At 39.8% G+C, this 22,875-nt stretch overlaps 1 protein-coding gene across 1 annotated transcript in view; it reads right to left on the bottom strand.

Annotated features, from left to right (window-relative positions):
* The window catches only part of PLEK2 (pleckstrin 2), a 116,801-nt gene that overhangs the window by 2,851 nt on the left and 91,075 nt on the right, over positions 1 to 22,875 (bottom strand). Inside the window, exons 7-8 of the mRNA XM_044074026.1 lie at positions 18,123 to 18,206; positions 12,873 to 12,951 (exon numbers count right to left, since the gene is read on the bottom strand). Of these exons, the coding sequence (XP_043929961.1) occupies positions 12,873 to 12,951; positions 18,123 to 18,206 (163 nt within the window). The remainder of the gene's footprint in view (positions 1 to 12,872; positions 12,952 to 18,122; positions 18,207 to 22,875) is intronic.

Here is a 22,875-nt window from a genome sequence, read left to right as displayed (position 1 = left end):
GTACCTCTCAGATGAGAAGCTCAGTGGTTTTTTCGCTGACTCGTGAGAGAGAGTGACAGAACCACAGAAGGACAGAGAGACAGAACCACAAAGCCAATTTTATTAAAATGCATTCTAATAAGGGTGAAACAATAAAGCTACTGAAATCCAGTAAGATGTTTTACACCAGTAAGATGTTATAGGAAGATGTTAATTCATTACAACCATTACACTTTTACTTGTTTGCAAACAGGAGAGCTGTAACTAAATAGTAACCATGTCTCCAAAGGACTCCAAAAAGTGTGCGTTGGGATTATTTGCCTAAACTGATCTGTGTTGCTCTTTCTTGGAGGAACTCACCTCCAGATACAAAACTTTAAATAACTGTAGAAATAACTATGAGACCAAGCAGAGAGCCACAGGTGAGTAATTCAACAAGCAACTTGGTGAATAATTATAGCATACTGGAAAATTTTTACACATAAATATACACGTATCTTCTTCTTCTTTCGGCTGCTCCCATTAGGGGTCGCCACAGCAGATCAACTGTTTCCATTTCTTCCTGTCCTCTGCATCTTGCTCTGTCACACCAACCACCTGCATGTCCTCTCTCACCACATCCATAAACCTTATCTTAGGCCTTCCTCTTTTCCTGTTACCTAGCAGCTTCATCCTTAGCATCTTTTTCCCAATATACTCTGCATCCCTCCTCAGCACATGTCCAAACCAATGTAATCTTGCTTCTCTGGCTTTGTCTCCAAACCTTCCAACCTGGACTGACCCTCTAATATACTTATTCCTAATCCTGTCCATATTTGTCACACCCAGTGCAAATCTTAACATCTTCAACTCTGCCACGTCAAGCTCGACTCCTGCCTTTTTGTCAATGCCACTATCTCCAACCCATATAACATGGCTGGTCTCACTACCCTCTTGTAGACCTTTCCTTTCACTCTTACTGGTACTCGTCTGTCACAAATCACTCCTGACACTCTTCTCCACCCACTCCATCCTGCCTGTACTCTCTTCTTCACCTCTCTTCCACACTCACCATTACTCTGAACTGTTGATCCCATGTACTTAAACTCATTCACCTTCACCACCTCTACTCCCTGCATCCTTTTTCCAGGTTTTCCTAATTTTCAAATCTAGGTGCTTAGGATTTCCCTCTCTCTTCCTCCCTTGGCTGACCTGGTGTGACTTAGCTTGAACTCTACAGTTCCCTACAAAACGGTGTCTACAGGACTGCAATCAGTTTCTCTCAACATTTAAACAGATTGAACTCTACAGTTCCCTACAAAACGGTGTCTACATAACTGCAATCAGTTTCTCTCAACATTTAAACAGATTGAACTCTACAGTTCCCTACAAAACGGTGTCTACACGACTGCAATCAGTTTCTCTCAACATTTAAACAGATTGAACTCTACAGTTCCCTACAAAACGGTGTCTACAGGACTGCAATCAGTTTCTCTCAACATTTAAACAGATTGAACTCTACAGTTCCCTACAAAACGGTGTCTACAGGACTGCAATCAGTTTCTCTCAACATTTAAACAGAGTAGGTTGCACACACAAAAAGCATTTGTTAAGCTTTCACTTACAGTGCTTTGTAATTAAGCAGGTCACCATATTGGTCAGCCATAGGGCTCTTTGTTTCTACTTGAGTGGTTGCCTCCTTCCCCTGTAACTGAAGCAAATTGACTCTTACATTAAGAGCTGTAATACTTACCTTATAGCTTTAGGACACCTTAAGAAACCTTGTAAACTGCAATAGCCCCGCTACGCTCGGGCTCTCTTCGCTCCCCTTAGGACACCTTAGGAAACCTTGTAAACTGTAATAGCCTGACATTTGAACAAGTAACCCTTGTAAAAATTCCCAAAATTGTATACTGTTGGTCTGTCTTTCCTGCTAAACATAAGTGAAATTACAGTGCTGAGTGCAAGTAACATTAAAATTAAAGTACTGAGTGCAAATAACAGTGCTGAGTGCAGATTTTAGGCCCTTACATTCAACTTATCTCTGGTGTGGTGTCTTGAGTCAATCAGGGTATTCCCTGTAACCACTCCCACTGCCTTCTCTTTTCCCCCACCCCTCTTTCCTCAAACAGGTTAAACTGCTACAATTCAGTACAGGCATCATTTTCAAATCTAGGTGCTTAGGATTTCCCTCTCTCTTCCCCCCTTGGGTGACCTGGTGTGACTTAGTGTAAGTTTCTTCATTGTATGGATCTTTTACTGTTTTTTGTGTAACTGAATGACCTGCTGCTAAATTCTGATTCTGCACAGATTGCTCTATTTTTTTCAAAGGCTCTATAAGTAGTTAGTGACTTTACTGAATTTCTGTGGTAATATTTGTGTTTAAACTGAACCTGTACCTAGAGAAAGTGTATAATCAGAGCTCCTCCTTGCTGCATGTGTTTTTTAATGTTTAAATTGCACACACACATTGAAGAAGTGCTTTTATGACTTGAATAACTTGGGCTAACTAAAGTGCTTTTACTGGCAATTTTCCAATTGTACAATTGTGAATAACTGATTTAGTTTTTCTGGTATATCTTTAAAATCTGGCAAGTGTTTATTTACTGCATTGCTCTCTTATTTAGGTTTCTTAGCTATAAATCTTAGTTCATTATGAAGTATGCTACTTTACCCCCCCCCCACCAAACCTTTCTGAATGCATTATTATATAATAACTGCCTGTTGTTGCCTTCATGCTTACCCTAGAATCTCTGCTCTTCTCTTTTCCTAGTTGAACTCTACAGTTCCCTACAAAACAGTGTCTACAGGACTGCAATCAGTTTCTCTCAACATTTAAACAGAGTAGGTTGCACACACAAAAAGCATTTGTTAAGCTTTCACTTACAGTGCTTTGTAATTAAGCAGGTCACCATATTGGTCAGCCATAGGGCTCTTTGTTTCTACTTGAGTGGTTGCCTCCTTCCCCTGTAACTGAAGTAAATTGACTCTTACATTAAGAGCTGTAATACTTACCTTATAGCTTTAGGACACCTTAGAAAACCTTGTAAACTGCATTAGCCCTCGTTAGCCCTCGCTCGGGCTCTCTTCTCCCTCCCTGCCCCCAATTTCCTCCCGCCCCCAGTACCTCTACATTTATAGTACTATAGCCACTCCCCCACTTTCTAGATCCTATCTGCTTTCATCTGGGATAATTCCACCCACCCCCATTCTACTACCTACATTTTAATAGCACCCATTAGCTTTCATTTGGCATTCTCCCATCCCCCTTCCAGTACCTTTACCTCACCACTCTATCTTCTGGTGTTGCATTACCAGGTAAAACAGTTCCTTAACTCACTAGCTGAATCACAGATAATGATATACTCCTCTTTACTACCCATCTTGTTCACACCATACCTCCTTACCTTGTATGAAAACCAGTTTCTCACGGGATTTCAGGTCCCAAAAGGCCATACTATCACCCCAGCTGTAAATCCTTCCACCTTCAACCATACTTACAGTACCAGATCCTATCCAACATCTTGTTCAGTCTATCAACATCTCAACCCCAGGCACATTAGCTCTAGATCCAAACACTACCACAAACTAATAAACAAATTCCTGAAGTTCATCACCAAATATAGACTCAGCCTAATACTTGGTGGTGATATTCACCCCAACCCTGGCCCACTCACTTCAGATACACATACCCCCTCTACTTGCAATCTAAGCTACAAACCTACAATTAATAGGCCAACTAACTCTCTCCTAGACTGTCATCTCAATATTAGAAGCATTAATAACAAGGTACATGAATTGCATGCACTTCTGGATGTCCACTCCCCTGAGATTCTCTGTTTATCTGAAACCTGATTAAAACCTAACACTAAAGACAATGAAGTGTTACCACCTGGGTACAACATACACAGGCTGGATCGTGCTTTGAGGAAGGGGGTGGGGTAGCTGTACTCTATAAATCTGAGTTGAATGTCACCATAGATGTAATACAACCTCCTCAGATTAATAACTCAGAGATTCTTGCCACCAAATTGCAACTTAATAAAAATAAATGCATTAATATCATCTGTATGTACATTCCCCAGGTAACAATATATCTACATTTGAAGATATCCTGCACTGGCTATCATGTCACTACCCCCAAGAAACCCTACTACTTGGAGACTTTAACATAGACTGGGGCACCTGTTCCTCAGAATCCCTAACCACCCATATTAACCTGCATGCATTTACACAAATCATATCCACCCCTACCAGGATAGGTAAACCCAACCAAAAAGAAAGTATACTTGACTGGGTACTCATAAACAGTCACCCCCAACTGTACACCTCTGCTACCCTCCTTAATGGCCTAAGCGATCACCTTCTCACATATGTAATTAAGCACAAAACCATTAATTCCCAACAACCTTTACTCAGAAAGGTTAGAAACAATAAAAACTTTGACCCTGCCAAATTCCAACAAGAACTAAACTCATGTAATTGGTCTATTCTAAAACACCTCCCCTTAGAGGAAGCAGTAGCATATTTTAACAATAAATTCCTTGAGATCCTTGATTTGCATGCACCTGTTTGGTCAAAGAGAACCAAGGCAAAAACTGCACCATGGCTTTCTATAGAGTCTAAACTCGAAACTACCCCTAGAAACAAGCATGGGCTTTATGGCGTTCTTCTAAAGACCCTCAAGATCACATTAAATACAGGCAATCCAGGAACGAAACCAAAAACTCAATTTTACAAGACAAAAACAATACTACTGTAATTTACACACAGTAAATCAAAATAACCCTCAGAAGTTTTGGGCAGGTTTAAATAATCTACTACATCCTGGACAAACTTCAACCCCAATCCCTGCTACTACTATTGATAAAACCCCTGAAGATGTTTCTGATAGTTTTAACCAATTTTTACTGGGACAATTCAAGCCCTAGCTAGCCAACTACCTCCTAGCTGCCCTGGTCCTGAAAGTAGCACCCCTAGAAACCTACTCGCGTTCAGCTTCCAACCAGTCGCCACTTCACTTATCCGTACCTTGATCAAAAAATTGAAACCCACTACACTTTCTGCTGATCAACTCCCTGCCGAGTACCTACAAAAATCAGCTGATGCTATTGCTTACCCCGTCTCAATACTAATCAATCGAACCACAGTAGAAGCTAAAATTCCCACCATCTGGAAAATATCCTATGTAATCCCACTTCACAAAGGAGGCAGCTCTACTGAATTCTCCAATTATAGGCCAATAGCTATATTCTCTCCACTTGCAAAGATTATGGAAAAATGTATTCATAGACAACTCATGCACCACCTAATCCAAAATCGCCTTATGACACACACTCAGCATGGCTTCCGTCCTCATCACAGCACTACTTCAGCCCTCCTAGCCTTTACTAACACCATAAACCATAATCGCAACAATAATTATATATCCTCAGCCCTCTTTTTGGATCTTTCCAAGGCATTCGATATGGTTGATCACCAATTTTTGATCCACACCCTGCAAACATTCTGTCTAGATACTGGAGCCCTCCAATGGTTTCAATCCTACCTGAATGGTCGACAGCAGGCTGTCCTCTGGCAGAACAAACTCTCTAACCTTCTACCTAACACCCTTGGAGTACCACAAGGCTCTATACTAGGGCCCTTGCTGTTCTCCATCTTCATTAATGACCTTTATACTGTCATCCCAAAAGTCAGCTGTATCCAACATGCTGATGACTCTACTCTGATTTGCTCAGCCACATCTCCAGTAGAGTTATAGTCAGCTACCCAGACCACCTTTAATACAATAGAAAACTGGCTTTCTGAACATCATCTGATCCTAAATCCCAAAAAAACTAAAATGTTGTTATTTTCACCAATACGTAGGTCTACCGCTTTCACCTTTACCATAAAATCAAATGATGGCACAATAATCTCCCCTGACCCATCTACAAAACTATTAGGTGTCATCATAGACAATAATCTGAAATTTGACCTACCTGTTAACCAAACTATCAAAACCATCAATAAAAAACTAGGGTCACTTTACAGAATAAAAGCCTTCCTAACCCCTCCAGCTAAAATTGCCATAGCTCGCTCTCACCTTCTTTCAACCCTTCTGTATGCATCCCCTCTACTCTCAAATTTAAACAAGACTGTCCTTAACAAACTCTCAATTTGCTACAACCACATTGCCAGGTTTGCCACTGGGCTGCCTTTTAGGACACATCATTGCATCAATCTAAATCAGCTTGCGTGGCTTGAACTACCCAGCCTAATCCAGTATAACCAACTGATTATGGCCTATAAAATCCTCTATAATCCGGACAATACTCCTGCAGTTAAAAATATTATCACCCCCTATAACAATCCTAGACCGCTTCGATCCTCTAACAAATTACTAATTCAGACTGGCAAAATTAATAACACAGCTGGTGACTTTCTCTTTGCAAACTATGTAAGTAGATCCTGGAACTCTCTTCCAGCTGATATTACCTTACTTTCCACCTTAGGTCAATTTAAAACTAGACTCAAACAACATTTGTCACTTAACTGGCTATGTCAATGTACCAAGCCTGGCTAACTCTCTCTAGAATGTGTAAAAATCTGTTAACCAGTTTACTGTGTAATTTAATTTAATCCTGACTTGTGCTCAGGATTAACTGTAACCTGTGGAACTTGTTTAACTTGCTTACTTATGTAATCTCTGTAAATAGTCTGTTTGTAATATGTAATGCTGGTATTATGTAATGCTGTATCTGCTTACCCTTGGAGCTTTTCTCCCCGGGCCTCCACTGAAAATGGACATGCATCCAGTCGGACTATCCCGGTCAACAAATGTAAAATAAAAAAAAATAAAATAAAAATCCTCACCATTCCTCTATCCTCCCTCTCATTCACACACATATATTCTGTCTTAGTCCTGCTGACCTTCTTTCCTCTTCTCTCTAGAGCATATCTCCACCTCTCCAGAGTGTCCTCCACCTGTTCCCTACTCTCACCACAGATCACAATGTCATCTGCAAACATCATAGTCCACGGGGACTCCTGTCTGATCTCGTCTGTCAACCTGTCCATCACCATTGCAAATAAGAAAGGGCTCGGAGCTGATCCTTGATGTAATCCCACCTCCACCTTAAATGCATCTGTCACTCCCACTGCAGACCTCACCGCTGTCACACTACCCTTGTACATATCCTGTACCACTCTTACATACTTCTCTGACACTCCCGACTTCCTCATACAATACCACAACTCCTCTCTAGGCACCCTGTCATATGCTTTCTCTAAGTCCACAAAGACACAATGCAACTCCTTCTGATCTTCTCTGTATTTCTCCAACAACACTCTGAGCAAATATTGCATCTGTAGTGCTCTTTCCTGGCATGAAACCATACTGCTGATAACTAATCATCACCTCCCTTCTTAACCTAGCTTCCACTACACAATATATATATATATGTAGATGGATTCACTATGTAATTTCGAATTACTGAAATCCCGAATTTCAGTATTTCAGTAATTACATAGCCGAAGACACCAAACACCGAAATCCTAAAACCGCGAAATTCAAAATCCCAACGCTACACTACAGATAGAACACACACAAGCACACCACTTCCCCCAAACTCAAACATCCTACACTACAGATAAGCAGGGGGGCAAGCCCCCCTGTGCCCCCACACACCCCCACTTGTATATACTAACTCCCAGATTGCACAATCAGACACACACAAGCAACTCACTCCCACACATTATACACACCCTCACACACACACACACACATCGCAGTCAAAACACACACTGACAGACACTAAAGCCCCTAACCAACAGACATACACATACATACCCAAACTCACATCTTACCATTCACACACCACAACACCAGAAGCTCTAATTAAAAATCTCCGTATTTCGGGATTTTGAATTTCGTGTTTCTGGTTTACCAGTATTTCAAGACTTCAGTATTTTATAGGTTCATAGGTTGGTACTGGGCTATCGGCCCTAGGGCCTATACAAGCCTGGCCATAACAATTCTCTGGCTATTTCTTCCTACACTATTTACTTCCCTAGAACCCTGTCTAGCAGGGTGACTGACTTGATCCCCGGGGTGAATTTCCTTTCTCCCATCCAATCGTCAAGGTTCCTTTTGAAGAGGGCCAAAGAGACGCTCTGCTTGACATGTATGGGCAGTCTATTCCATAGTCTGGGGAGTTTCTGGGTCAGGAACCTATCCCTCCAGCATGTTTTGTTTATTGTGATGACAAGGTTTAGATGCCTGGAGCATGTGGCTCTGAGGGATTGGGATTTCTTTACGTGTAGCATGTCCAACAGCTCTGGGTTTGACATGGGCTTGTATGTTAAGCAGAGATTGCCTCGGAGTAGGCGATATGCGACAGAGTATAGCTGGTGTTTAAGGCGGTCAGCATAGGGCATCTGCTTTAGGCCTGTGATTCTTTTAGGGAGGTATTTCTGCGGCCTTTCCAGTTGTTGCAGATGTCTTGAGGGGTACATACCAAATGGGGCGCTGCATTCTATAATGGGTCTAATGAGGGATGAGTACAGTGGGACAATGACCTCCTTTTTTCTGGATGAAAAGCCTTTAGTGATGAGGTGTGCCACATAGGATTTCCTGACTGTTGTGGCGATGTGGTTATTGAAGGTGAGACCACTGTCCATCTGTGTCCCCAAGTCTCTTATCACACTTTCGGTGTTTAGTGTACTGCCACCTATGTGGTAATTCATGGGTACATGTTTTTTCCCAAAGGGGATAGCTATACATTTCTTGGCATTGAGCTTGAGCCCATGGCTCTGGCACAAAGCATCTGTTTCTGTAAGGCCCTTTTGTAGAGTATCCACATCATTTGGGGATTCAATAATGGCTCCCAGTTTGCAGTCATCTGCAAACTTTGTTAGCCAGAGTCCCTAAGTTTTGGCCTGTACTTCAGAGAAGTAGATGCCAAACAAGAGAGGTCCCAGGACTGAACCCTGAGGTACTCCACTTGTCTGGAGCTGGATTTGGAGTCAGCTACTTTTACAGTGTGGGTTCTGTCAGTAAGCCAGTTGGCAACCCATCGAGTGACGTAGGGATTAATGCCCAGCTTGGTAAGTTTATCTACGATTCCAGAGTGGGGTGTCAAAGGCCTTGGTGAGGTCCAGATAGGCTGTGTGGACTGCCTTACCCTCGTCCATGGCTCTGGAGACTGATTCGAAGAAGTCAGTCAGGTTCAGGAGATAAGATCGACCCTTCACGGACTCAAACCGAGGGTGGGGGGGTCCAGTGTTAAGGTTGCCAATGTCTTTGCTTATAAGTTCCATGATAATACATTTCATGGCCTTGCAGATCAGGCTCATCAGACTGATGGGGCGGTAGTTCCTGGGATCCAAGGTGGATCCCCCCTTGTGGAGTGGGATAACTGTAGCTGTGTGCCACTCAGTGGGCACGAAGCCTGAGGTGAGGGTATGATTAAACATGACACTTAGGTGAGGTGCCAGTTCATTTTGTAGTTCATGTAGTACACAGCCCGGGATGTTATCTGGTCCCATGGATTCTTAACTTTGGAGAGTGCGTTTTTTACCTGTGTGGTCGTTATTACCGGAATTTGGCAATCTTCCGGTATTAAGATGGGCCATTTAGGGGGTGAGAGGGGGTTGAAGTTGGCACTGAATCGATCTGCCAGGATAATGGCAATATCCTTGGGATCAGTATATTTAATGCCATTCTGTTGTAGCTCAGAGCAGATCTGAGCAATGTCATTTAGATTCTTGACATAGTTACAGAATGCCTTGTGGTTGTCTTTGGAATCTTTGGCAATTTTATTTTTGTAACTAGCTTTGGAGGATTTAATGAGGGATCTCAGCTTCTTACTGAGGCTGGTAAGGGAGTTTTTTGCATCCTGAGATTTTCCTCTTTTCTGCAACAGTTTCTTCCTTTTGTTGTAAAGTTTGTTTATGGCAGGGGACCACCAGACTGGCTTCCTTTTTTTGGAGGAGAGTATCTTGGTTTATTTGGGATAGCACGATTCATGCATGAGTGGATGTGCTCGTACAGTGCCTTATTGTAGGACTCAGCAGTCGAACTTTCATTTCCCGTATTCATGGGTGTCATGAAGTTTGTAACTTCTGACTTGAGTAGCATGAAGTTGGCTTTGGAGAAGTTTTTTATGGAGGTTTCCTTACTGGGGGGTGGGGGTGGGATGTGGATGTTAAGAGTGATTAGCTTATGGTCTGACCTGACCAACAAGGGGGCGACCATAGGTGTGGAGCATTGATTTCCCATGTTGGTAATGACCAGGTCTAGGATATTGGAGCCCCTGGTGGGACTATGGATTAGTTGAACCAGGGCATTGGAATTTATGAATTCCAAGAACCGTTGGGCAAAGGTGTTGGTACACGAGGGGCATTGGAATTTATGAATTCCAAGAACCGTTGGGCAAAGGTGTTGGTACACAAGTAGTTTTCCCAGTTAATGGCAGGGTAGTTGAAATCACCCAGTATTAGGGTGTTTGGTTGTATATTAATATTTTCCAATATGTTTAGAAAGGTGTAGTGAGAATCTTGGGGCACGATGGGGGATCTGTAGCAAACTACAATTTGGATTGCAGCCTTACCTGGAGAATTTCAGACGCATTGTGTTGGGCAACTAACCTGGTGGTGTGAATATCCTTGGTGAATATAGACAGTCTGGATTTCAGCATTTTGAAATTAAAAAGGGAACCCATAATATATATATATATATATATATATATATATATATATATATATATATATATATATATATATATATATATATATATATATATATATATATATATATATATATATATATATATATATATATATATATATATATATATATATATATATATATATATATATGTTGTGTCTTTCGGCTTTTCTCGGTTAGGGGTCGCCACAGCGGAACTCCAGTCCGCTAATGACTGGCAGTAGATTTTTACGTGCTGGCTTGCCGGGCCTAACACACAACCTTCAACGAAGGAACGCCCATTCATGCATGTCGCCACACAGAAGACGCTCTGAGAATCGAACGGGCAATGTCTTAACTGTGAGGCGACAACGCTACCGCAGCACCACCACCGCAGTATATATATATATATATATATATATATATATATATATATATATATATATATATATATATATATATATATATATCTATATATATATATATATATATATATATATATATATATAAATACATAGATACATACAAAAATACAGTTACAGATACATGTGTATGTTTGTATGTGTGCATAGAGAACATACATACAGTCAGATAGTATATGTATCTGTTACATACACAGAAAGAAATGTTTGCATGTCAGAACTGCAGCTGCCCTATTTCTCATTCTTTGTTTCTTTGCATGTTTAATTGTTTATATTGTATTTCATTATTTAACATGTTTTAAGTGCATATTGCACTCACGTCAATATGTATCACATACAGCTTCTGAAAGAAGGGCTGAAACCAGGCATAGTAATGTCTGCAGAGTGATACTTAAAAAGAGAAGGCAAATAAGTTATAAGTGGTAGTTATTCATAATATTCGTATCCCCCTACCACACAAGTACACAAACATTTTCTTTGGTGTAAAAAAGCAGAATTGGACTCTGAATTTCACTTTTTTGTAAAAATGAATTACATGATAACCACAACAGAAGACTTTTCCTGCTTTGCCTTGTTTCTACTTTCTTTTTGTCTATGAAAACGCTTCCCTTGGGTTCACTTCCTGGTGGTTGGGTGTTAATCTAGCTGAAAATCAGATATATGGTCTGCAAAATTGACAGCAGTTTAGAGCCAGGTTGTAGCACAAAAACAAGACATCTGCTCACCTTTACTGACAGTCCAGGTTTGGGGGGAAAAAAACTTGACTACAGCAGAGGAGGAAGGAAAGATAAAGTAGTGTTTGACCTGCTCTCTTTTTTTCAGAGACAGCTTGGGAGGAGTTTCTGCCAAAGCACTAATATAGTGGGGGCTTAGACTGATCAACTGTGCCGGACTGCACAACTATAAGCACCAGCTCTCACTTGTGAGATGAGGTGGAACAAGCCCAGTGATGTGCTTATGCCCATGGTGGCACCACTGTAAGCACAGCGGGGAATGTGTTAAGTAGGAAAAGGTCCTATTCCTCAGGATTACGAGAACAGCAAGGTCCTCACTATAGGCAGGGATGGGCTTGGATATGTTGTAGTATGGAATTAATGGGAACTACTGAAAATATAATTAGAAGGCCAGAAAGTCTGCTGTGGGGTTACTGCGAGACAGAAGACAATCCTGTGAAAGTTGTTGTTGTTGTTGCAGCTGAATTATGTAACTATTTTATTTATTTTTATCTATTTGTTAACCAGACAAATGAACTGGTACTTCTGGGTGACACACACACACACACACACACACACAATCACATGCACACACTCACACGCACACACTCTATATGAAATAGCAGGGCCACAGACACAGGGAGAACATACAAAACTGCCTACAGACAGTGAACAAAGGTCAGGATTAATCCCCAGTGAGACAGTGGAGCTGTAAGGCTCTCACCATGTACCCATCAAGCTGCTCACAGTGTATGTGATAATCACTACAGCTCATCCTCCACACAATAAGCCACTGCTAACCTCTGTCACTGGCTGACTTCAGTAATCTGTGCAGCGTAGCTAGAGAAATAAAACATCCTCTCTACAAAACAGCTACATTTTATAGGTTCCAGACTCCTATAAATGCAAGAACCCCCCCCCCCCAGACAATAAAATCAACATCTGTCACAGTTCTTACATGAAGGACTTGACAAATTCTTCCCACATTTCATCTGGACTCAGCTAGACTTTCTGCACTCTGGATACAAAGCAATGCCTGTAAAAACTGTGATTATGAACAAGCCAATACTTAAATTTTGGAACCAGTCATACCTGAAGGAACTCCATTATCTTCTAATGCAGAAATTAAGCAACCCCTTAGAGGAAAGCCACCAACAGGGTGAACAGTATCCTGAAAAATAAAGAAAATCTCCTTTAGTTAGGCAACTTTATGCTATGTATTTTTGATGCTTTGTATTAAAAATAGTACTTGAAATATTAAGTATAAAGCACAGAAAAATATCTTTATGTAAGTTACCAAAACAATACAATTAATTTGCACTAATCCCACAAAGGAGGTGCTAGAAATTGCTTGCCTTGATTTCAATAGCCAAGTGACTCATGCACTGCCTCAGTGACAGTGTATCAAATGCAGGAGTGTCTGTTTAAAAACTGATGTGATGTCAAGGAGATGAAAAAAATACCAAATTAAGCACTGTATGGTAACTGCCTTCTCTCATGCTGGAAGGCAGTAATTTTCTGTCAGTGTGCGCAGCAACTATTTCTTGTCAACATGGGGCAGTAGCCGTCTCTCATTAGTCTGAGGTGGCAGCCATCTCATAGCAGGCTGAGGTGAATGCCATTTCCTCTTCGCCTGGGATGGAAACCACTTTCCATCAGTCTCTGACAGTAGGCATTCAGAATGCAGTGGGGCCATTAACTGCATGGAGCAGTTGGTGCTGTTGGGCTACAACCCCTCCAAATTTGGCAAGAAAACTTCTTTTTTTTTTTGTAATTGTCAATTACATATCAAGATGTGTGCAGATTATGCCAAGTCGTTAAAACAGTATCAGAGGATATGTTTTATTGTGAAAAAGAGTATTCTTTACATTGCTGGCTACAGAGCTGCATTTTCAAACACAGCCCAGCAATCGTGCTTATCTTCCTAATTACATTCAGGCTGCTACAGCTAATTTTATCTCTACCTGCTGAGTTACATTAGATAAACTGTCTCCACTATGGAATCCAGTTGGGCTGTGAGATAAAGCAACCAGTACAAAAGCACTGGTGGGTAGCATGCCAAACTAATAAGAGCCATTCCCTAGCCACATATGATGCTGTGATCTTGCTGTCATTGGTTACTTAGCTCAGCTTTGTACAATGACCAATCAGGATCATAGGCGCATGTGGAGGGGAAAATTCTGAATGGAGTAGCGTAAAGCAGAGACAGGACATTTAATTCTTTGTGAGACAGTGAAGAGATGTTCTCAAAGGGAAGGTAACATTAATGAAGTGTTTGAAGCTTTTGATAGCGGCCACCATGAGAAAAGTCACAGATGAAATAGTTACAAGCTTTTAAATCACCTTCTTTGCTTAATATGTGCTTGAACAACTTTATCTGAGTACCTCAAACACTGCATGCACTGCTTGCTGTATGAATTATTTAAAACTCACGTGTTTATTCTTAAGGTAAGATCAGTTTCCCAATAGCTTCTTAAAGTCGTTCAAGAATCAGGGACAATTTTTAAATATAAAAAGTTAACAGATCAACAGGCCTGTTCTAACAAATGCATTTGAGTACCACAAACACACTGCATTTATTGCTTTCTGTATGAATTATTTCAAAATCATAAAAACTACAATTTCACTGGTTCCACATGAATAAACATTGTGATTTTCATTTTTTATGAGGTTGTGGTTGTATTTTCATCTGCCCTCATCTTTTTCATCATCAGCTTTTTGTGAGTTACATGGCCCTTCAGCTGATCTGCCTGCAGGAGGTGGAAATGGTACCCAACCTTGACATGCACAAAAGTCAACATTCACTCTGTTTCGCTCTAGCTGCGGACACCATGGCCAAGTCTGCTGACCTACTGCATGTACTATGACTTAGATGATGGTGTCTTTAATTGTGCTGCTGCATAGCAATCACTAGCTGAAAGTGGAGATACTTTATAGTTCAGTCAACAAACAATTGGTATGAAAAGCAGCCATGTGGACTGCAGCAGTATTATGGTGAACTGGTGAGCCATCAGACACACGCTTTTTCACCATTTGTTTAATTCTATCTACAACTGCAGTTTGTTGGGGGGGGGTTGTTATGCCTGGATCTTACCTCTTGCTCTCGCACCCCTACGCAACAGTCCATGATTCAATGTCTTACTCTACAATCTTATTATCTGTTGTCAAAACCATTTGGAAAAAAATTCTTACCAAAAGTTTAGTCACTAAGGAAAGCATGTTTAGACAGACTGTCCGTCTTCATTATAGTCAAGTTTCTCTCCCGCTATTTTAGTAAAAGGGTATTTGTATTGATAACATACACTTTAAGGTCAATTAAATCAGTACTTCTTGTGATTAATGCTGTGTTCTCTGGAAACAGAGACTATAGCATCCACCTTTTTTTTAATACACTAATCAGTCACCTGCTTTTAACAAACATGCAAATCTAGCTGCTTAGAAGCTGCAGCTTCTTTTATTGAATGATGGTTATATATTTTTTTTAAATCAGAGAAGGCCAATAGTGCAGAATGTTGACCAATTTATGCTGAATTAAACTGTCTTTGGTCCTTCATTTGTGGACTGAATATTTTTTTTACTTTGAACTGGGCTTGATTCAACATGGTTCTAATGAAAGGATGTTTAATCACCTATCAAACACCTGGTTCTCCAGCTACCTTTCCAAATAGACTCCAAGCTGTTAAATGGATTCATTCTTGCTCATCCTTCCTACCCACTGAAACAGGTGTTCCCTAAGGTTCCATAGTAGGGCCACTGCTTTTCAACATATTTACCAACAACCTACACTCCGCTAAAAGTCAAGCATCCCTCAAACAATATGCTGACAATTCCACATTAATCTGTTCTTCCAGTAACTCAATTACTCTACAACACATCACCCCAAAAGTCATTTTCATTGGTTGAAAGCTGGCTCAATAACTCCCAGCTTCGACCCTCCCAAAAGCTTCACACAAAACACTTCAGACGAACTTTCTCAATTACAGCCTCTGATAACGCCCCTATAGAAGTAATTTCCCATACCAAGCTACTAGGCATGACAAATTATAACCTGAAATTTGACTTGCATGTGCAAAAGGTTATCAAAAATCACCAAAACTTAAGGACACTCTGTTGAACAAAAACTACTTAATGACTCATCCAGGAAACTCCAGACCTCTACACTCTTGCTCCCCACTTTACTATATGGCTCCTCGGTACTGCTTAATCTTAAATCTTCCATCCAAAATAAACTAAACTAATGCTACAACAAAACAGCAAAAATTTCCACTAACTCAAACAGAACCCATCACTGCTTAGTCCTAAAACAGCTTTATTGGCATGAATTACCTAAGCAGCTCACCGAATCTATATTATGTAATCGAAGGTTCAAGTCAGCAAACCTCCATTCATCAAACCCAAAACATCAAAAGTTCACTTAAGTGAACATTCATACCAGTGAATGGTTTAGATAGGGAATAGAATTAGTTGGCAAACATCAGGAAATTTCCTCTTCCCCAATGTAGTGAGATCTCGGATCTGGTATTTATAGGTAGGGTCAGTGTGTGTTGTGGGGGGCACAGCCCCCCACCCGAGTGTGTTTGACATAGGGCGGCGAATGCGACGGTCGCAATGTTGGTCAACTAATTCTATTCTGTGTAAACCATTCATTGCTGTGACTGTTCACTTAAGTGAACTTTCATGGTTTTGGGTTCAATGAACGGAGGGTTCACTGAGTTATGATATAGACCCCAACTCACTTAGACCCAACTACTCCTAGTCCACAAATTAATACACAAACCAGAACAAAGCAAAGGCCTACTAGACTTATTACATATGTACACCCCTTCTAGATCAATCTGATCTGAAAACAAAATGCTCCTCGCTAACTACAAACCATATCATTCAGCAAGGAAACTCTCTCTGTTTCAGCTATGTAAGCCATTCCTAGAACTCTATCCCCTTATCCCTAAAACATACTAGAAACCTTTCTAATTTCAAGACCAATCTAAAAAAATATCTGACATCTGTACCTGCACAACCCTGAAAACAGATGCATGTCCACTGACTCACTATAACTATGCCATTCTCACTCTTAATTCATGAACACCTTCATATCTTACCAGGTAGTAATGACCTACCATCAAAAGAGGATTTCACTTTAATGATACCATGCTGCTAGTGTATGCTCTTTTACCTCTTCAGCTGACACTTTCTGTTTTCCTCTCTCATGTCCTTCCATAACATTATCACCTTTCTCAACTTTCTAATAATAATCCTCTCTCCCTCCATAATAATCAACTCTCTCTCCCTCCATATCCATAATTTTCCCTCCTGCTCATTACTCCTCCTCATCTCAATCTATTCCTCTGTCTATTTTGGCAGGAGAATATTACTTTCCACCTCCATACATTATGAGAAATATAACCAATATTTTGAACAATGTATTAGTTTGCTTGGCATACTCTATCCACTTCTGCAGTGTGTCTTGCTTTTTGCAGTTAATATTTTATTCTTAATATGTCTGTAAATCCATTTCAATCTGTTTGTGTTTTTATCTGTTGTGAGGATTTTCTCCCCTTTTATATAATTAGTTAACAGCTACTGTAAAATGTTTTTGTGTGTGTTTTTGTGGAGTCTTTCCAATTCATTGTAAAATATGTAATATGTTGTCTAATTGTTTTTGAATCTAATCTATTGTGGAGCTTTTCTCCCTGGGCCTCCTCTGAAAATAGCCACTGGATCAGTCAGACTTTCCCAGTTATCAAAAGACAAATACAATAAAAATAAATAAAAATCTCTTATTTAGTGTTAACAACTATAATTTTCTCTCTGTTACTAGAACTTCCTGTAAACCTAATTCATGCTTCTTGAATTCTCCCACTGTTTTTGAACCCAGATTAAGTGAAAGCGCTAGAAATCAAACCGATAACATCTGTTGTACACAATTCAATTACATGTTACTACAATGCTCTAAATCCACTGAACAGGAGCAGGGGTGTACATGTGGTGTGACTGTACAGACATGGGAAGCAGTTATAATATTCTGTTACTTCTCAGAGATTGAGCTAATTACTGTCAGTACAAGAGCATAATCTGAAAATGAATGGCTTCAGTAGCTTTGCCCCTTGTGCTCAGCAATGACCACAGCAGCTTTGACTCTTGCGCTGTTTTACATCACATGGTACTGTCTCTCAGGACCAGTCCCAACTACTAGTCTTTTCATGGTAGAGCACCTCCTCATGTTTACCTACATCTACCTGAACAGCACTGCAAAGCACTGCTCCTGGTCCAAGGCTAACAGTATTAATGGCAGCTAGTTGTTGGAAGAGTAAATTACACACCTAAAGAGAAACTAGCACTCACCTTAGTAGGGTCATAGTAATGTAGGTATGCAGGTTCTGTCCTAAGAACAAATCTTCTCATTTTCCAATTCTTCCTTTTATGTCCCTAAGATTAAAAAGATTGACATTTCAGACACAGATGCTCAGACTATCAATACAGTGAATTGGAACCTTTTAAAATATATACTGTACAAGCCTTCAAGATACAGACACTATTCCATCAGACATGGCAATACCACAGCTTAGACCCAACACAAAACCAGTGATGTGCATATACATTAAATGCAAGGTGTACATAGACTTAACATTTCAGAAAACACTTAACATTCATTATCTACAACAATTTCTTTAAACCACTTTTCATATAAGCTTCAGCATTTTTGACACTAGTTTCTAGGCTTACAATAATCAACCTTTCCTCAAAAAAAAAAAAAAAAAACAGGTTCACTGATCAATCAGTGTGGTAAAACTACAGATCCCAAAAATGCATGCCATAACTTTGCAACTCACACTTGGGCAAAGGGACCAGAGTAAGGTGCACATACAAAATGATGTGTTTCTATGGGTTTATACAGGTTTGATCACAGAAGATATAACAAAGGCAAACTGGATAAAGTTAAAAACTTAGAGGTCAAACAGTAATGACGTTCTGGGGTAGTGTTGGAGAAGACAAACGACGGAGTTGTTCTGTCCTAGTCATTAGACCATACATTTTCACCACCACTAGGCTATAGTCTACCCCAGTTTTTAGCTTATATACTGTCCCACTCATTGGACCATGCATTGCCAAATCACCAAGTTACATGCTACAACAGTCACTGGGTCATGTGCTACCCAAGTTACTTCACCATACACTGCTCCAGTCAATAGGTTACACAGTGCCCCAGTCGCTAGCTCATTAATCCACTAGGAGGAACTACACACGAAGAAAAAGAAAAGGAATGGGAAAAGTAACAATGCAGTGATGATTTAGGGAATACATGCAGTGATTCTGCCATGGAAAATTGGTACTGCATGTGTGTTTACAGTAATAGGCTGGCAGCAGTGTCTTCACAAGTTTATTTCTTCTTGGTCCTGTCTACCAAACTTGTAACAATGAAACAGATACGAAGCTGGTGCAGACCTGTGTGAATTGATATAACTTTTTTTTTTTTAATTTTCCTAGTAAAAGATTCCCAGTGATAAAATTCAGTTCAGTGTTTTGAACATTGAGGGAATGTGCAAATTCAAGTTGCATTCTTTCACATAAGAGACCATATTTTTGTGGATTGTTACTCATCTGAATATCCATTAAACAGTCTAATTTTTAACAGGTCTAGTTGTCAGAAACTAACAGCAATAACTATATGAAAACAAATTCTGACTAATTTTACAGTAAAAATGGAAATAAAAGAGTAAAACAAGAATTTGCGGCAGTCATGCAAATGACAAGATTACAGAGGGATGGGAGGGTGGCCTAATGGTTAAGTTGTTTGCCTTACAAATACAAGGTGCAGGTTTGAGTCTCACAAGGGATAATTGGCTAGGCTTACAATGGCTCACAAGGGCAGTTAGCTTAGTATGAACCTATGAACAGTGTTTATTTTCATTGAGGTTAAATAACATTAAGCAGCCATAAAAGAGGATAAACAAATTAGATCAGAGTTATACTTCTAAAAGGCCAGAGTGATTTTTGGTAAGAACTTATTACATCAAGAGTGGAGGCATGATCTTGCAGAAACAGAGAAGGGAAAATAATCTATTTTTTCTATAATGGTGGCAAGACTGAAGTGAAAAGCCAAGGTGAAAAGAAAACAAACAAATAAAAATAACTAAGTTCTAAAACCCTGTTTCTATAGTAACAATCTGCACAAAAACTAAAGTATAATTGAAGGAATGACTGTGTAATGTCTTTATCCTATGAATTATGAGAGACGCAGCACAATACACTTGAGGACTAAATGTGTGAAACCTGGCTTTGGATGCTTGGTTAGAAATCCAGCTCTCTAGCAGTCAGCAGAAGTGGGCAAATCTCTTCTCCAAGCTGTACGAGATTGATTTAGTAAATATGGATACTCCTACATGTGGATATGGAAAGGTTTGCCCCTCTAGTACTGCAGCATTGTACAACAGTCATTTTAGACACTTTTTTTTTTATATCTGAAATGGCACTCATACATAACATACTTACACAGCTGACCTACACCTGATCATTGTGGCCTAAATGGCATCGTGTCACACAATATGAATCAGGAAAAAGATGATGGAGGGGAAGGTATGATAGATATCAGTTACTTGGATTGCAGAAATTCTTCAGTGCTGTTCCACATGATGCAGTTAGGATTAACAAATTACTTGGGTTTGAATGATAAGTGCAGATTCATTTACAGCCTAGTTTATCACTATGGCTCAACGTAACAGTGGTTTAAGGAGGGAAGGAGGGTTGTAGGACACTTCAGGAATCAATGGTGGTGTTCAACTGTTGCCCCTCAGTATCTTTGCAGGATTGCTTGTCTCTGCAAATTATCCAATAATCTGTGGTATACCTAAAATGTGGACAGAAAATGCTGCACTTCCAGTCATTGTCATCAACCTCCTTTTTTCTCATTTTTACATGGAGTCAGGGTGTCACATCAACGTTAAATTGATGTGGCCAAATCACCTAAAGCCAATGCTGATACTAGAAAAAGAAACCTTGGCACAGGATACAAAACAGGGAAAATGAGTAACCGAAAGTCCTTACAGGATTAAGATTGATGGACTGTCAGACAGTAATACAAAGCAAGCAGGAAATCAGAAGGGATGGCTGGGGATCTCCAATAGCTAAAGAGAAGTCTGCACTCCTAAATAAACAATTGGCAAGCCCTTACCTATAATATTTTATACAAATTGGAGACCACGCTTCAGGAAAAATATGCAAAGCTGATTAAACACAGCAATCAAAATACCGCACAAAAGGTAGTAACATACAAGAAAATGGTATGTTCCAGAATGAAACGCCTTACTAAAGGAAACCGCTTTAATAATACACTGACAAACCTTCTTTTTGTTCTCCATCTTTGGTTACATCCTCCATAATTAACAAAGATTAATAACACCACCATTTTTAAGTTATGAGTAAATAAAGCTCAGTGAAAAATGAATCATCCTTCCTACAGTTTACCAGTGTGTGTAGGTGTGAAAGACTAGAATACTGTCTTCAATGACCCAAATGAATCTACACAGGATACTATAAAAAATTCCATAATAATAAGTACTGCAGTCATGAGCACATACTACTAAGGCAAATATACAGACAAATACAAAAAATAAATACATATATAAATAAATATAGCTTTCACAAATTACCCTAGATATGCAACAACTCGATTAAATAAAGAACAGAAACTATTTATCAAATCTTATATATCTAGCTATGAACTCAACTTGATAAAGACTGAAAGCAATAATAAGGTATTCTTAAATTACGTCAGAAAACTAAAAGTACCCGCGGTGGTGGTGCTGCGGTAGCGTTGTCAGCTCACAGTAAGACGCTGTCCGGTTCGATTCTCAGCTACAGCGTCTTCTGCGTGGAGACATGTGTGAATGGGCGTACCTTTGTTGAAGGTTGCGCATTAGGGCTGGTAACTCGGCACGTAAAGATCAACTACCAGTCATTAGCGGACCGGAGTTCCGCTGTGGCGACCCCTAACAGAGAAAAGCCGAAAGAAACAACAACAACGTCAGAAAACTAAAAAGAAATAAGTCTTAACTGTCACATATTATCAATGAAATGATCAGTCTACCATGGCATCACATATGACAATATATAAAATTATACTAATTGCAGAATACTTCATTAAGAGAGCTTATCATACTGTGTCAGGCGATTACTATTTAATTCAGTCTAGAGTAAACTGCTATGGTGTCTACGTGTCAATTTTTCCATTTGGTCATCCTGTATATTTGTATTAACTAGCTTATTTTATAAATGCAACATTATGTCAGTAGACACTGGATGCTATAACACTGTCAGAATAAACTTGTTTGGACAGATGTTGACACAGAGTCTGACCTCAGTCCCAAGCATATTCTTTCAAAGCTGTGTAATATTTTCCACCTTAAAAGAAAAACATCTAAATATTTTGTTTTCCAACCTGAAAATGTTTAAAGAATCCATGATTTTATGTTTTGTTATTTAGTGTCAAAATCTTGCTCCTGCAAACTCTTTTTTCATACTACTGGACCACCAGAGGGTGCTCCATACCACTTTTTTCTGCAAATATCAACAACTTTAAACCTGCAGGAGAACTGATTGGAAACTGGAAGCTGCAAATTCGATATTTAGAACTCTACCTCACGGCAAACAGACAGACTGACAAACTAGAACATGTTCAAAATATCATGTTTCTTCATGTCCCTGGGAAAAGGCAAAGTATTTTAACAGTTTTAACCTTTCAGAGAAGGAGAAAGGAAAGACTCCTATACTTAAACGTAAATTCAAAGCATATGGTTAGACACAGAAAATGTACCACATTGTCAGGTATTTATTCTTTACTAGAAATCAGGGAGACCAACAATCAAAAGAGGAGTATGTATCTGATCATGAACATTGGGTACAATACTGTAAATCGGTGGTGGTGCTGCAGTAGCGTTGTTGCCTCACAGTAAGACACTGTCAGGTTCGATTCTCAGCTAGAGCGTCTTCTGCGTGGAGGCATGCGCGAATGGGTGTACCTTCGTTGAAGGTTGTGCGTCAGGCCTGGCAAGCTGGTACGTAAAAATCAACTGCCAATAATTAGCGGACCGGAGTTCTG

The sequence above is a fragment of the Protopterus annectens genome, chromosome 6.part0, assembly GCF_019279795.1.
Source record: "Protopterus annectens isolate FY-2018-M chromosome 6.part0, PAN1.0, whole genome shotgun sequence".
Classification (NCBI taxonomy): Eukaryota; Metazoa; Chordata; order Ceratodontiformes; family Protopteridae; genus Protopterus; species Protopterus annectens.
This window is presented reverse-complemented; position numbering and strand designations above follow the sequence as displayed.